Genomic DNA, 15,890 nt, shown 5'->3' with positions numbered 1-15,890 from the left:
TTGATAACAAATTAAATGGATTGGTTCTGGCCCTGTGCAGCAGGATCTATCATTCAAACCTTTTATACATGAATTAACTCCAATATTTCTCTAAATTGCATTGCACTATTTTTTTGACAGCAATATCTATAACAACAAGCTGTTTACCAGCATTAGCATTCATGGTTTGAGAGCACCTGCAAAGTCCTAACATGGTAAGGACTGAAAGACTTGTTCCTCATTTCCCCTGGTATTTGCATTTCACTGAAATTGAGATTTCTTATTGCACCTGCTGTGAAACATAACTTTTATTACTTTAGAACCAATTATACACTTGATTGCTGCATAATCTGCAAGAATAAAAGGTAGCTCCTGCTCCAAAAGAGTTGACACTGAAAATGGTTTATTGGCTCTGAATGCAGAAGAAACCCTTTCTGACCACTCTGTGGGTATGCAGTAAAAGTAAGGTCAGTCAAAACTTCCAGCAGCTAAATACAATTATAATACTTTTCCTACATGACTTTGATAGTTTAAGGAAATAGTGGAAACAGTAGAAGACTGACTGGCCAGGAGAACCTCACAAAAATGTTTCTCTTTGCTGAAGAGTAAATACTATGATGTGTGAGAGAGGTTTTTGAATTATAACTGCTGCCTCTAAAGTTGTGCAGAACTGCATCCCCCAGAATCTGATGTGTCATCATTATCATTAATATCTGTCAGGACTGTTACAGCATAAAAAAAAAAAAAAAAAGAAAAAAAAAGAAAATAGAAGCATGGCAGAAATTATTCTGACAGCTGGAATTCAACAACTCCTGCGAACTGTACCTTAGTGTTGGCACTGTGAATACTCACTGCACATTATTAAAGTAGTCTTGCAGCTTGGGCCTTCCTTATGACAACAGGGCTCAAGTACATCCTTAGCGTGTCCTTGAAGCAAACATTTTAAACCTAGATGTGCTCATTTTGGAGTAACTTAGACAAAAGCATCCAGAAAACCTCTTGTGTTTTTTTTTTTGTTTTTTTTTTGTTTTGGTTTTTTTTTTTTTTTTTGGATTCTTTGGGCACTTCAGCTACAGACGTGCACTAGATGGTCTCGCTCCTGGAGACTTCAGCCACACAGACAAGCAAACCAGGAAAAGATCATTGCCTTTTTTTTTTTTTTTTTTTTTTGGATAAATAGAGAGGCCTGAGTCTGTCAGTCTCACAAATTCTATGAAAATTCAGATCAGTGTGATGGTAACGACTAACCATTGCACAGACAATATTGGGGAAAATATACTATAGAAAACTCATGTACATGCCCATGTACAGAACCCACTCTAAAAATCTAAAGATATAAAACATGAGACTCTTAGAATATTCCAGTAAAATCAATTAAGAGAAATTTTTCTCTTGTTTGTTGGATTGTTTGTTTTGTGGTAGAATTGAAACTCCATCAGGAGGAAAGTATGTTTTTGTTGAGTCACAAATGGCGAGATCAGAAAAGGACAGGAAATCCAAGATAAGCATACACAGAACAGGGCAAAAATAGAGCATAACACTTTTTTTTTTTTTTTTTTTTTTTGCAGTTCTATCATGGCACCAACATCCTTATGTTGCTGAAGAGCATCATGCTTTGATTCTGTTTGAGAGAAATCCAGCCTATTCACTGAAAACCACCAAGCAACATGCTCAAGGTCACTGGGCTGATGCCATTGCATACTAAGAAGGACTTTGGGCTTTTTGACGCATCATGGAAAAAATGGATTTTTTTCAGTCCTTTTCACAGTCATGTACACCCAGTGAAAGTGAATATATCACACTGCTATTCCAGTTTAACACTGCTTTCCACCCTTTCTGCAAAGGCAAAAATAATGGTTCATATCATAGGATGAAAGAGAAGAAGGAGCCCTTTAATAATTGTCACATCTAGGGAATGTTTTAGCTCTTGTACTGAAGTTGGTGGCTCCTTTTCTATTGACTCAGAAGAAAAGCCTGACTCTTCCACGAGTTTTATTAGACTTTTAACTTGCTAAGTCTTTGGCTGAAATCTGAGAAAGGTTGAAGAATATATATATGTATATGTATGTATATATATATATTTGTGAGATGCCAGAAGTGATGGTTTTTCTGCATTCTGATCTCCTGACATAGATTTTCTCAGTTCCAGTATCTGCCATTGTTTACATAGACCTGTTGGCATATCTACAGGCTACTAAGAAGTCAAGAACCATGCTCTGAGGAGTTCATAATCTCAAAGCTGCCATATAATTTAATAAATAAGGACAAAAGAAAACAAGATAAATAGAAAATTGCTCCTGGGAAAGTTCCGCTCTTGATTCTAAACCACAAGGAGTTCTGCTGTTTATTCTAAACCACAAAGAAAGCAGATCATTCAGGCTTCTTCTGTTTCAGATTTGATTCTTTTTGAATGATTAGACGTGCAAGAGAGAAAGAGGTCAGACGGTGACCAAAAGTTGCCCTTGGAAGGAAGAAAAAATGGAAAGCAAAAGTTGTGGGACCAAACCATCTACTCATCTGTCCTACCTCTCCTTTGCATTGCCAAAGAATGAATCAGGAGATTTCAATGGAAAAGCTTTTAGTTTCCTGAAAGCTAGGGTACCTCAAGGTGATACAAACCCACTCACCCTTCACTCCCACCTTTTTCTGGGACTCTAACATGTGCTTGTCCTTGTAACCTCCCAGGATCAAGGGAGCCAACACACAGTTTCCAGCATGTAACTTCATTCTATCCCACTTGACAACATTTCCTTCCTCCTGCAACACAACCCGGCCTACACTTAGCAAACATTCACACCATCACATCTGAAAAGACTGACTTTTCTCTGTGTTTGCACTCGATGTTGGCCTCACAGAAGGAGACAATAACTTCACTGGAAATTATATTCTGAGTAACTCAATTAGTCTTGAAGTTCAGAAGATTGAGCATTGTATATTCCCTTTATCTCATTTATAATGCTGGCAGATTTTTATTCTTATCTATTTTTTTGAGAAAAGCTTATTTCTCTTTGGCAATTCTCTTCTGATCATTAGCTATGAATAGATACACTACTGAATTACAGGCCAGCAGATTTACATATTTAGAAGCCAAAAAAGAAACATCCAGAACAAATCAACTGTTGCAAAATAATTCCAAAATTCACATAAAATTAAATGGTTATAGGAATATTTGAAATTACTTTAAAAAATCTGCCATGCATCCCATAGAAGGAATGTGTACCAAACTTGATGTCTTAGGGAATTAAGATTTTACTGCAGTCTTAATAAAAAACAGTGGAAAGTGGTATCAATTATTTCAGTATTAAAAGATCAAGCTGGGAGTTAGAAAGCCTTTTCTTCTCCTGAACTGTATGTATTGCTTTTTTGTATACATAATTTGTCCATTTTGATATGAATATGTTTTCTTTCTTTATAGTTATGTTACTTTGGGAAAGAAGGCAATAGAGGAAGTAGATTGGTCATCTTATCTTTGGTGTGAAAGAAGTTAATCTTCTTTCTAAGATGGATATTAAATACATCCATTCAGCTTGGTAGAACTAACATAAATGTGAGTCAATAACATGCAGAGTCTCAGGGTGCCGAAGCACATAAGTCCACAGCAAAAAATATGACAGAGAGATGTCATTGTGAACAGAAGAAAATTGCTAATGCAACTCAGTATTATCTTTCCATTAACAGATGTACCTTTTGTTATATATTGCGAAGCTTAGTGTGTTAGACTTAGAAAACACTAGCAAAGAGCAAAGAATATATGCTGCTCTCTTTTTGCTTTCTTTGCCATATCCTAGAGGCAGTCTCTAGCTGTGTTTTCAGCTGATTGTGCATTATCAGCTACCCAGAAGCCTAAAGATGTGAACTCATTGGTCTTCACTAATATAAGAGAGTTTGGTCAGCATCAGACCTCAATCTCTTGTGATTTGGAACAAACTGCTCAGCAGGGATCTGTTGGGCAGCAGGCTAAGGAATTTGAAATGGAACATGTTAGAGGACAGAACCAGGGCACATATGTGGGTGAAATGAGGAAAAACGAGCTTCTCTGAAGTCATTTTGCATAGAGGCAAAGGCTGCTGCATCTCCACTCCTACCAGATTTGAGGTCAATGACTTTCTGAAGCCTGATTTTCCTGATGGAGCAGAGGAGAGACCTTCTTGTTCCTGTAGCTGTTACTTTCCGTCTAAGCTGGTATGTAGACTTGCAATGACTATTGCAGTTTCTTAAATAATAAACTTTGAAAACAATTTAGTTAAGAATACAAAAAAAAAAAAAAAAAAAAAAAGAAAACCCTGAAGAAAGCATTAGGGACAGGAGAGAGATGTTAGATTTCCTTGGCTACTTTTAAATCTCTCTCTTTTTTTTTTTGGTATTAAAATTCCATATCAAAAAAAGAAGTTGACATGTTTAATTTTCTTGTTACAATAGAGATTGTTTGGCATATGCTATCTCTTTACATTGGGTTTGCATCAGGAAATGAAGCCAGGGGACACAGCCAGGAAATCCGTGCTGTAAATAATGGGCAAATCCAAGATGGCAGCAGCCAGGGAACAAAACGAGACATTTCAGAACTTTTGCAGCATGAAAGGCTCCGTGAAACACAATGAATCTTGAACAAGCTGTTTTTGGTTGTTTGTTTGTTTGTTTCTTAAAGCATGCTTTGAAAACTTTCTACAATGCATTTCTACTTTTGTCCATTTTGCAGACAACTAAAGAGCAAATTCAGAGCAAATCTGTTCTAGATTTAAAATGTTTCTAGTGCCAAGTTTGCACATCTGGAGACACCCTTGTGAAGCAATAATATACTAACTAAATCATACTGTCTATTATAAATCTGTCCTGTGTCCAATACTGGGAGAGGCAGGTGCATCCTCTCAAAGAGCTTTCATAAAATCTTTTGCCTGTATTTTTAGCCACAATTACTTTGCAGTAAATGTATATATTTAGCAATTTTATAAATAATTTACATGATAAAACAAATCCCAAGAGATGCTAGTTGCTAACACACAGGTTTCAAGAATCTAGTTAGCAGAATATTCTCTGAATTAATTTACATGTTTGTTCTTTCGCTTACCAGCTGTTGCCCTTTTGGACCCCAACCAGCATACTGAAGCTTTGCATTGCTGACCTCAGGGGGATACAAATTCTGGGGATCCCTGGAAAAAGAGAAAAATAAAATTTCACCTTCAGGAGTGTCCTCATTTAAGCTGGTGCACACCCTCTTTTGGCACCACCATGACTCTATAAGACATCTTTCAGGAGGAATCACTTAATATTTGGTGCCATATTTTAGCAGACATTTTACCATATGGTAAGCACTATACTACTAGCAAGCATTGGTAAGATCAAACTTTTAACTGACAAATTCTGTTTCTTATTAACATGAAGTTAAACATTAGTTCCACCACCGACTTGCCTAAGCCTTAAGAATTAGTCAAGGGATGGCAACCAAAGTAATTGTATTTATCAACACTGATGATATCCACAAAGGATAAACAATAATTATATATTTCAAACATATTGCCACAAGAAAAATATAATGTCTTCTTCATCTCATGGCTTTTCTGCCAAATAATTTTCCTTTGAACAGGATGGCAGGAATGCTTAACAACTGTATAAGAACTGATACGCAGTTTGGCTTTGAAGGCAAAAGCTCCTATTAATACCAAATATCTCAATCTTTTAGAAAATAAAATCAAAAAGCTTTTCTTGTTCTTTCATCCACTACCTTCATTTCTGCAGCAGAACATCAGTGAGACACAGGAAATGCAATATAGAAAAAGGATTATTTTTTTTTGGGGGGGTAAATGTCAGAGTAGCATAATATTATTTTATCACAGCACAGAAAGTAAAACTCTTCCATTGCCTTGATGGAATTTATACTCAGCACAAATAATTACATTTCATATTCTGAAGTCACATTGCTACAACTCTGTATATAGTAATGTTCTATGAAAAAGAGCACTAAAAAGGCCCATATACAGTATGTCTCACTAGCAGACCTCAAACAGCTTTAAAAAGTAAGCGTATTATCATCACTTGTCTATAGAAAGGAATAATGAGGCAAGTTGAGGCCAACATCACCCAAAACCAGAGAAATGAGACAATGTCTGCCTAGCCCTTAAGCAAAAGGCATCACTACAGTGTTCATTACTTTGTTAAAGGTGATGTTTTCCAGATAATATTTTCCAAACAGAACAAACCTGAATGCAATAACTAGATGTTAACTGAACGCACTTGGTTGCCTGGTCTTTGAGCTGTGCTATACCATGGCTACACTCCAGCTCTGCCCATTTGTGCCGGATCTCATGTGGCAGAACCATCCCACTGCACCAGGGCTGTCACAGCACATCCAAAGGGAGCAGCAAGAGGAGTGTTTAGAAATATATTTTGTGTGGTTTATCAAATGTGAAAAAGGTGTTTTTCCTGCAAACGCCTGTTCAAAGGCCAGCTACAGGCCATCAGGGCAGACCTTAAATGAGGTGTGCTAAGGGGAGATGCCAAAGCCTACAGTGCCCCTTCCATAACTTTTGTGGTTGGAATGGCAATTTCCACACTCCTGCTACAGGGTGAGGGTCAGTGGTTATAAATCATAACCCGTAATGTCTCTGGGAAGAGGTCTGTGGAGCTGACTGAACAATATAGCACTCACAACAACAGGTTTGAGGCAGATGTGGAGGGGCAAGAGTGGTTTGCTGAGGCATTGACCCTTCAAGTAGAAGTGTATTGCAGGATGCCCCAACAGCATTTGACTCTACCAGCAATGTGTCACCCTAGATTGCTGCTGCTGGAATATAACTACATCTTTTCTTCTCATGATTAATGGTCTTTGCAGGAAGCCTAAAGTCACTTTTGTAAGATACGGATAGGAGAACAGGTAACAGTCATACTGAACTACTACTAACAGAAGATCCTATTCTGGATCTTTTCGAGCTTGTATGCATTAGCTGCTTAAGTTTCAAGTCAGTTCTCCTTGTTAAGAGTCAATCTCTTTGGTTACCTATCTTGATTATCTCAACAGAGAGTAACCTCTGAGTGCAGGAAAAAGAGAGAAAACTAGTGAATCAAATCAAAACCTCTTATGGTAGAAAAAAAGTACTTCACTATTTGACAAATTAATTATCTAGTTGTTGTCGGTTGGTTGGTTGGTTTGTTTTTATCCATAGTAAGAAGAGGAGCAAGATACTACAAATAGAGGGAGGAAATACCATCACCAAGTAAACAGATTAGACAAACTGTAAGAATTACAACCTGTAATGCTTCAGATAACCCAGACAGAGCTAAGGGACAGACGTACCAATTACATTCAATAATTCAGACCAGAGCCCAGACAAGTCCTGTCAGTTCTGCTCACTGCATCATCTTTTAGAAGAGGACAACTCTAATGCAATGAGAAAAGCTGCACAAAACAGCTTTGCTAGCTGATAAGGTAAAAGACAAGACAGAAGGTAAAACGCTTGCATTCAGGCTACCAGCAAAGAGCTCTGCTGCAGAAAAATAAATAAATAAATAATATATATACATATATATATAAAAAAAAAGCGAAGTCATCTTCCCTTTCTCTGAGGAAAAATATCATTGCATCTACTGAATTAGTTCTTATGTTGTTCACAATGGCTGGGAAATTTTTCTTTTACCATAATCTTGTTTGTTTGCCTCGAAACCTTTTGATAAATATGCAGATAGAAGGCTGACTGATGGAATAGCATATTGCCTGGAGGTGCCTGATTTACAAACCACATTACAAACCCATACAAACCACATACAAACCCATAAACTGTCTCTAAATTCACTGTATCACAGCAGGCATGTTCAGAGCATGACCTGGACCACTGGAGGGAGGTGTACACCAGGCAGCCATCCTCATGCTCTTAATTATTATTTTCTACCATGGGATATAAAAGCAGTCTAAGTCTTCCCCCCAGAACACTCCCGAGAGATGGACATGTTCCTCATCTCTTATAGACTGAAGAGAATCCTTTTCCTGAGAACAGAACCATTCACTCCCTCACCTGTGGAGAACTTCAGCATCACCTGCAAGGGGTCTGAGAAGACATCTCTCCTTGTTCAGCATGATCTAGCAGCCTTCAGAGAAGCTTCAGGGATCAGCACACAGGCTGTATTGTCAGTGGCCTGGTGAGACTGGACTGGCAGCGTGCCTGAAGATGGCATGAAAATGAAGTTCACCTAATTGTAGGCCCTACCATGAAAGAGCAGATTCCTAGACACTTGCTTGGACGATGCTGGGTGCATGGTCTGTGCTGGAATGAACATGGACTGCCTCCCTGGCATCTCCAAGCAACCCAGTTACAGACTGTTCTGGGTCTGGCTGGGATGGAGTTAACTTTCCCTGCAGTGGCTGTTGAGGCCCTGCTTCCCAGGACATGGCCAAACATCACTCATTGTTGGGAAGTAGAGAAAAAAGTAGAGAATAATTGTTTTTCTTCCTTGTGTGCTTCCGCACAGCCTTTTTTTTGTTTTGTTTTGTTTTTTAATGAATTATCCTTATCTCAAGGGTATTTCAACCTGTGAACCTTCTTCTTCTTTCCAGCATACTTTCTTCTCTCCCCATTTCCCTTTGAGGATGGGGAATGAGATGGGTTGTGGTGGAGTTCAGCTGCCCAGCAGGGTAAAACCACCACACAAACTGAGTGTATCTCCCATAGTGGGAGGAGGAACACTCACCTACAGTGCCTCTCCAGTGTGGAATGGGAACAACCCTCTACTGCTCTTCCCAGGAAAGCTCATTTTGGTCCACAAACTGAATCACACATTTGGAGAGCCGCTATCCAACACACCTCAGATTTCCTCACACTATTCCAGACGTGCAGTTCTCCTCAGTAAAAATGTCATAAGGGACTTGGAAAAAATGTGCACCAAAAACCCAGGAGCACTCACCCATTGTCCAAGCACTGCATGCTACACGTGACCTCATGATGGTCTCATCAACCAGCTTCTTCTGGGAGCTGTGTTATTGCTGAGAAGCTATCACCTCTCATAGTGTCACACTTATTTTTTCCTTCAAAGTATCCTACTTAAAATTATTTTGTATTTTTTCTTGAATCAATCAATATTATAGGTCATCTCAGCCTCTCCAAAGAGCCAGTGTTCCTCACAGACCCTCATCATCAGGCCTTGTTTGGATCTGAACCTTCCCCTGTGAGCTCATTTGTGTAGGATACTGACTTGGAAATGGGTTGTTCTGAGTGCAGCCTGTATATCTCCTATTATGGGTCTGCATGAAGAACTAGCTTCACTGTGTCGTTACACCACTTTCACTGTTTCCTTATGGAAAAGGGACTATAACCTTTATTTCCAGCCAAAGAAATGGCAAGGCATGGGGTTATTAAAGGGTTGATGATATTTATTTCATCTCTTAAAATGATTGATTTTAAAGCCTGGGAAAAAAGGGAAAAGTAATGTTGTTTTAAGCCAGACAGGAAACAGCATGTGCTGTATAAATTCATCCATGTTAAGACAATATCATCTGGAGCAGAGACAGTTAAACTGTTCCAGACACAGGGATGATTTCAGCACAATGTTCACAAAAGGTTATTGAACCAGTAAATAGAGAAATTTACTCATTTCTTTACATGAGTGCTCATTACTCAAAAAGTCTCCCCTCAAAATTTCTGAACAAGGAACATTCCTGACTGCAATTTGCATGCCATCTACCAAATCATTTTTACTTGTAGTTTAGATCAAAATATCTATGTAGGATAAAACAAACTAATCAATCATATCAGGTTGCCTGTTTTAACTTTAAAAAATGCTGTGATTAATGAGAAACTAGTTTTAATGAGATTGCATTGTTTTTTGCTGATTTTTTTTTCAATTAATTTGTTCCTTCTGACAATTTTTCTTATTCTAAAGAACACAGGTTTGCCCTGAAGACTTTATGGCACTGAGTCTCCCTTTGAGAAGAAACATGACAAACTGTTCTATAGTAAGTACTTTAAGTGAAACGTAACAAAATAAATAAATAAATAAAAAATCCACTGTAATTGAGTGAGAGGTTCCTTTTACCCCAAGAATATTCTAAGAAAAATATATCACAATACCAGATTGAAAAAGTCTGAAACACAAAAACAGTAAAAGTCTGGGGTGTGGTATGGGCTGTTCTTCTTTGGGTCTATTTTAATAACTTTTTAACTTAATTTCCAATATAAAACAACAACATTTGCATGAAATTCTTTGCACGTATGGCCAATGTGAATAAAAATTTAACAATTTTCACTAAAGACCACTTCCACGTGTCTGTTTTCTAAAAGAATAACCAGAGCTAAATATATGAGCTGGAATGAGTTTCTGAGAAAAACTTTGAATACCCTTGTTTAATTGGGACATAATTTTGGAAAATACAGAAAACATTTTAAGATTGCAGTATTATATGCAAATAACTCAAAGAAATAAAGACAATTAAAACAAAACAAATGTGGGGAAGAAAGGAATACCTGCTTCTGCTATTTTCATCAACTGAGCACTGAATGTCTTGAAAGATAACAGCCCTAAACACGTCCGCTCACAGTACTTTAAGAGTTTTTCATGGTTAGCTGTAAAAACCTAACTGCCTATCCTACTTATCATTCTCAGAACTAGAACTTGGTGTCTTCACATCTACTTCCAATAGCATAAAATCACACAGAAACTTAGATAGATTTCTTCTTCTTTGGGAAGAAGGAAGGAAAGATTAAAAAAAAACCACCATGGAAAGGGGAAATGTGGAAGGTTTACAAAGAATTAAAAACTTTATAATACTTTAAAAGTTTTGATGAATGATGAAGACAAAAGTGAACTGGAGGAAATTTGCAAAAAGAAATAAAAGAAAATAAAATATATCTGTTCATAAATGAACAAAGAATCATAGATAAGATTGGATAAAGAGTGGAAGGTTTTCAAGAAGCGTGAATGCCATTTCTCAAGGAGAAAAAAAGCATTCTTAAACAATTAAATGACTTGTTTATTTCAGTATTCACCAAAGAGAAGAAGAGACAGGTGTCATTAAGAAAATTGCTTCCCAGGAGACACACAGCCCTATAGAGACTTTTAGAGAGATGGTATAAAATATAATAAAAATGAGAATCAAAGACTTGCCAGAAAGATAATCAAGAAATTAGACTGTCAGAAGACACATCTGGAATTCAAATAAAAGTGATTAAATAGACGGGGAAAATTCTTCCATTCAGGTAGGCTTATCCACTATTAAATATTTAATGCATAAACACACACACACACATACTTCCTCTACAGTGCTTTTCAGTGCTCCAGTAGGAGGAGGTAAGAAAAGCAATCTGAACTTACTAATTTCAACTACAGATACACATCCAATCATCTAGCTGTTCTTAAAAACATCTCAGCTGTTCTTAAAAACAACTGAGCTCACCAAGCATTTTGTCCAAGATGAATGAATGTCATGCATTTAGAGCATAAAAGACAAAAAGCAAGGGAATCTAAAACATCTTTGCCCCCAGTTTGGCAATTCAGTCAGATTAGGAAAGAATAAGAGCTCAGAGGTTTGTTTGATTATAGTTTGCCTCTGTTTGTAAAGCATCCATCAATGTAATATTTGGTACTAGACCTGCAAAAGCTTGTAAAATACTAATACCACTTTAAAATCAATCACTTGTCAGAAAAGAAGCCATCAACTTGCTTTGGGAGTTATGTAAACTGAAGGCACAGGCTTTTCTTTCTGGTGAAGGTCTACAAAAACTGATTAAAAAATGCAGCAGACACTGGTGCATGGCTAGGACTCACGGTAATGCAGGCTGGAAGACAGCAAACTGTTATCAAAATCCCTAGGTTTCCCTGAGTAAGCAAAGAGTGGAAACGGTCTTTAGATACTGGTAACAGTATTTTTAAAAGGATGACATCGTGTTTCTCATGTGACCCCTCTAAATCATAAGTTATAGAGGGGATTTTTGCTTCATAAAACAAAACAAAATGCAACAACAAAACACTTTTGGCCCTGGAGTATTATTTTGTCCCCTAAAGAGAAAATAAGAGGTGATAAACAGAACCACTTAAAAGTAATTTTCTCTGACTCTATTGAGATTTCTCAGCCAGCTCTGATCTCAGAGCTACTCAAAGCATGAGGTAAGGCACTGGATTTATCAGGATTTCAAGTCTAGTTAACTACAGTAAAGGTGCGGGAAAGAGAAAATCCAAATATCTGAATGCTATCAAGAAGATTAGACAGAATTATAGCAGATGCTTTGCCATCACAATAGCTGTGGGAAGATCAGTTATCCAAAAGACAGGGGAAAAAAAAATAAAAATGAAGACAACCAACCTAGTAAGCAATCTCAACAACCTAGTTCAGATCTCAACAATAATGAGAATAGGATAAAAGTACATGGTTCTTCAGAGTAACTCTGTCAGTTTCCAGGAAAGTAGGTCTGTGATAAAACCTTAGTGTTTTCTATCCAGCTGACCTTGTCTGACTTTGAAAATCTAATGAAAATATAGCACCAGGATGTGGTGCCTGCAGAGAGCAATATGGGATTATTAGTACATAAAATAAGATGCAGCTGTGATCTCCCCACTACTGGACCAGCAGAAGTGTTTCATTACAGTATGACCTCATTGGACATTTGATCACACCTTTAATTGGGGCAAGAGATTGAATATTGGGCTTGTGCTCTATGATAATTAACAGTTCATGTTAGTGGGGTTCAGATAAAACTGGAATGACTTAGTGTTCTCCAAATAGTTTTGAAAACCGTGAATCTTTGAACAAACCTTATTTTCTAACACGTCAATGGGATAAAAATCATCTTGGAGGGTTGTGTGGATGTTCTCAGAAATATTGAAACACAACATTATTTTAAAGAGTCTCTACCCACATAGAGCATGTTCTTATCCAATAAAATATACAAAGCAAACACTTACTAGAGCCATTATCTCTATTTCTTACCAACAGCAGTATTATCACTTTTAAGAAATCACAAAATTACAGAATGGTTTGGGTTGGAAGGGACCTTAAAGATGATCCAGTTCCACCCTCCTGCCATGGGTAGGGACTCCTCCCACCAGCCCAGGCTGCCGCCAGCCCCATCCAGCCTGGCCTTGGGCACTGCCAGGGATGGGGCAGCCACAGCTCCTCTGGGCAGCCTGGGCCAGGGCCTCACCGCTCTCATAGTAAAGAATTTCCTCCTTATATCTAATCTAAACCTACCTTTCAGTTTAAAGCCATTCCCCCTTGTCCTATCACTGCACCCCCTGACAAAGAATCCCTCCCCAACTTTCCTGTACATCCCCTTTAGGTACTGGAAGGCTGCTCTATGGTCCAGCTGTGTGTGCATTCAGCGACCTTGTAAGTTTTATTCAAGAATGGAATTTAATAGGAATCCTACCTCCATTTTCAGGGGATGCTGCCTCATACAAATGCTATGGGAGACTTTGCTTCAAATCTTTTTTTTTTTTCTTTTTCCTCCCCAGTTTTCTGATGAGCCATAAGCTGTTGACCTTTTCAGTAACATCAGAAAATTGGTTGCTGGGCTTTTCTTTGCTAAGCTGCCAACATCTGCATCTAACTATTAATTACCTAAGTCTTTTTTTTTTTTTTCTTCAGTCTCAGCAGTCATTACTTTAATTCTTAATAACCAATCCTCCCATCAGGGGCCTATTCTTTATTATTATTGCTATATATGGTTTCTAAGGCGTCCACCCACTTCACAACTAACTCTGGAAAAGAGAAGCGTGTGGTAAAGAAGTGCTTTGCCTACACAGAAGAGGAACATTTCACATTACAAATGTTATGCAGTGACCAACATGGGCGAACAAATGGCAGATCCCTGGTGGAAATGATACGGTGTTGAGCTGCTGAAGTGGCTTTCCTCCCACCAGCACAGCTGAGAGTCTTGCCTGGAACTGCCTTCCAAGGCTAAGCCGCTTTCAGCCTGCCACCACTTTGAAGTGAATGATGCTCAAATGAGGGCCTTGCTTAATAAATGCTGGCGCTTTCTTATTAAAGAGGTACAAAATGTATTCCCAAGCAATAAACACACGTGATTTAACTGCTGTTCAAGCGCTGTGATTTAGAGTGTTTAATTCAGATGATTATAAAAATAAGAAGCCCAACAGTTCCAAGAGGGCTTAAGACAAATTCCAGTAAACTCAACTTAAAGATTCCAATTCACTTTGGAAGATTTAAGGTCAGGCTCCATAATCAAGCTACCAAATTTAACTGTATTCCAAGGGCCAGTCTTCTGTAGTCAAATACAACTGAATAAGTATATCTGACCATGAGTGTGCTCACAAGAGCATACTGGCACTGAGCCTGGCACAAGAGCCATAACATTACAAAGCAGAGGTTCCTGAATTAGCTATATAAAGCACCTCGGAAAGATGATACAAAAGACAGACTGATGACTGGGAAAGAGGGACGAGGGAGAATATGCCACAGTAGTCAATTATTCAGAAACTGCACAATACATTTCTTTTTCCTTTTTGTGACAAATTTCACATCACTATTTGTTTTTACATACCTCTTATAAGGGCTTATTTCAACCTCTATGTCGTTGTTAGGGGAAAATACTCAGCTCCTATAAGCAAAATTTAATTAGCTGAAAACAGACTATTAATTACAGTGCTTTTTCCTCCTAAAATAAAATGTGGACTCTAGTTTATAAATGTGAAAGAGTGAAATCGTGCTGCACTCTCTACAGTAATTATCACATATCGCCTCTGTGGGGTAAGCAATATTTCTCTCCTTGCTTCACAGATGGAGACACTGAAGTACAGGAAGATTCTTGCTGTGCAAAGATGTTTGAATGCTGCAGAGAAAGGGTATATTAGTCCAGAACAAAACAGAAGAAATGTAGTCAAACTGGAAGATGCCAGCAATGCAGCCAGTTCTCTGAAGGATTTTTCTTATCTTTTACTATAAACATGAAAATGTGCATGTGCAAGGAAAACCTGCTTGTCTTTCAAAGTCTTATAGGGTCAGGTACATGCAAAGTCTAATTAAGCTTTCTTTAGTTGATATTAATCTGTTCCCTGCCAATAGCTTGTATAAAAGAATTAGACAGGAACATCATTGAGAGCTCTGCAGAGAACTACAGCCATCACTTTGAAAATTTACTCACAGTGAAGCATGGGCTCAGTTCCTCCTCCTGTTATCACTTCAGTAGATCTCCAAAGCATATTTTGCATTCACTTCACCCATGGGACTTCTCTTGAAGGTAATGGGAGTTCAGTGTGGGGAATTAGTGCAATATTTTATAAAGCAGTGTATGTAGGAAGAGCTGAACTAAAGCCCACAATTTCTACTGTTATCTACTTACCACGTTCTTCTGATTACACCGTATGAATATGGTAAGAACTGTGAATTCTTCATAGAAGTAGTCATTTACAATTTCACAGGATCACAGAATCGTCTAGGTTGGAAGAGACCTCCAAGATCACCCAGTCCAACCTTTGACCTAACACTAACAAGGCCTCCAATAAAACATATCACTAAGCTCAACATCTAAACGTCTCTTAAAGACCTCCAGGGATGGTGACTCAACCACTTCCCTGGGCAGCCTATTCCAATGCCTAACAACTCTTTCAGTAAAGAAGTTCTTCCTAACATCCAACCTAAAACTCCCCTGGCACAACTTTAGCCCATTCCCCCTCATCCTGTCACCAGGCACGTGGGAGAATAGACCAACCCCTACATCGCTACAGCCTCCTTTAAGGTACCTGTAGAGAGCGATAAGGTCGCCCCTGAGCCTCCTCTTCTCCAGGCTGAACAATCCCAGCTCTCTCAGCCGCTCCTCATAAGACTTGTTCTCCAGACCCCTCACCAGCCTCGTCGCCCTTCTCTGGACTCTCTTGAGCACCTCGACGTCCTTCTTGTAGCAAGGGGCCCAAAACTGAACACAGTACTCGAGGTGCGGCCTCACCAGAGCCGAGTACAGGGGGACAACCACTTCCCT

At 38.4% G+C, this 15,890-nt stretch overlaps 1 protein-coding gene across 5 annotated transcripts in view; it reads right to left on the bottom strand.

Moving 5' to 3' along the window:
* DPP6 (dipeptidyl peptidase like 6) overlaps window positions 1-15,890 on the bottom strand; it is a 553,890-nt gene that overhangs the window by 97,059 nt on the left and 440,941 nt on the right. For all 5 annotated transcript variants that reach the window (XM_048062457.2, XM_048062459.2, XM_048062455.2 and 2 more), the window contains exon 7: window positions 5,045-5,126. In XM_048062457.2, the coding sequence (XP_047918414.1) occupies window positions 5,045-5,126 (82 nt within the window). The remainder of the gene's footprint in view (window positions 1-5,044; window positions 5,127-15,890) is intronic.

Source organism: Anser cygnoides, chromosome 2 (assembly GCF_040182565.1).
Source record: "Anser cygnoides isolate HZ-2024a breed goose chromosome 2, Taihu_goose_T2T_genome, whole genome shotgun sequence".
NCBI classification, from domain to species: domain Eukaryota; kingdom Metazoa; phylum Chordata; class Aves; order Anseriformes; family Anatidae; genus Anser; species Anser cygnoides.
This window is presented reverse-complemented; position numbering and strand designations above follow the sequence as displayed.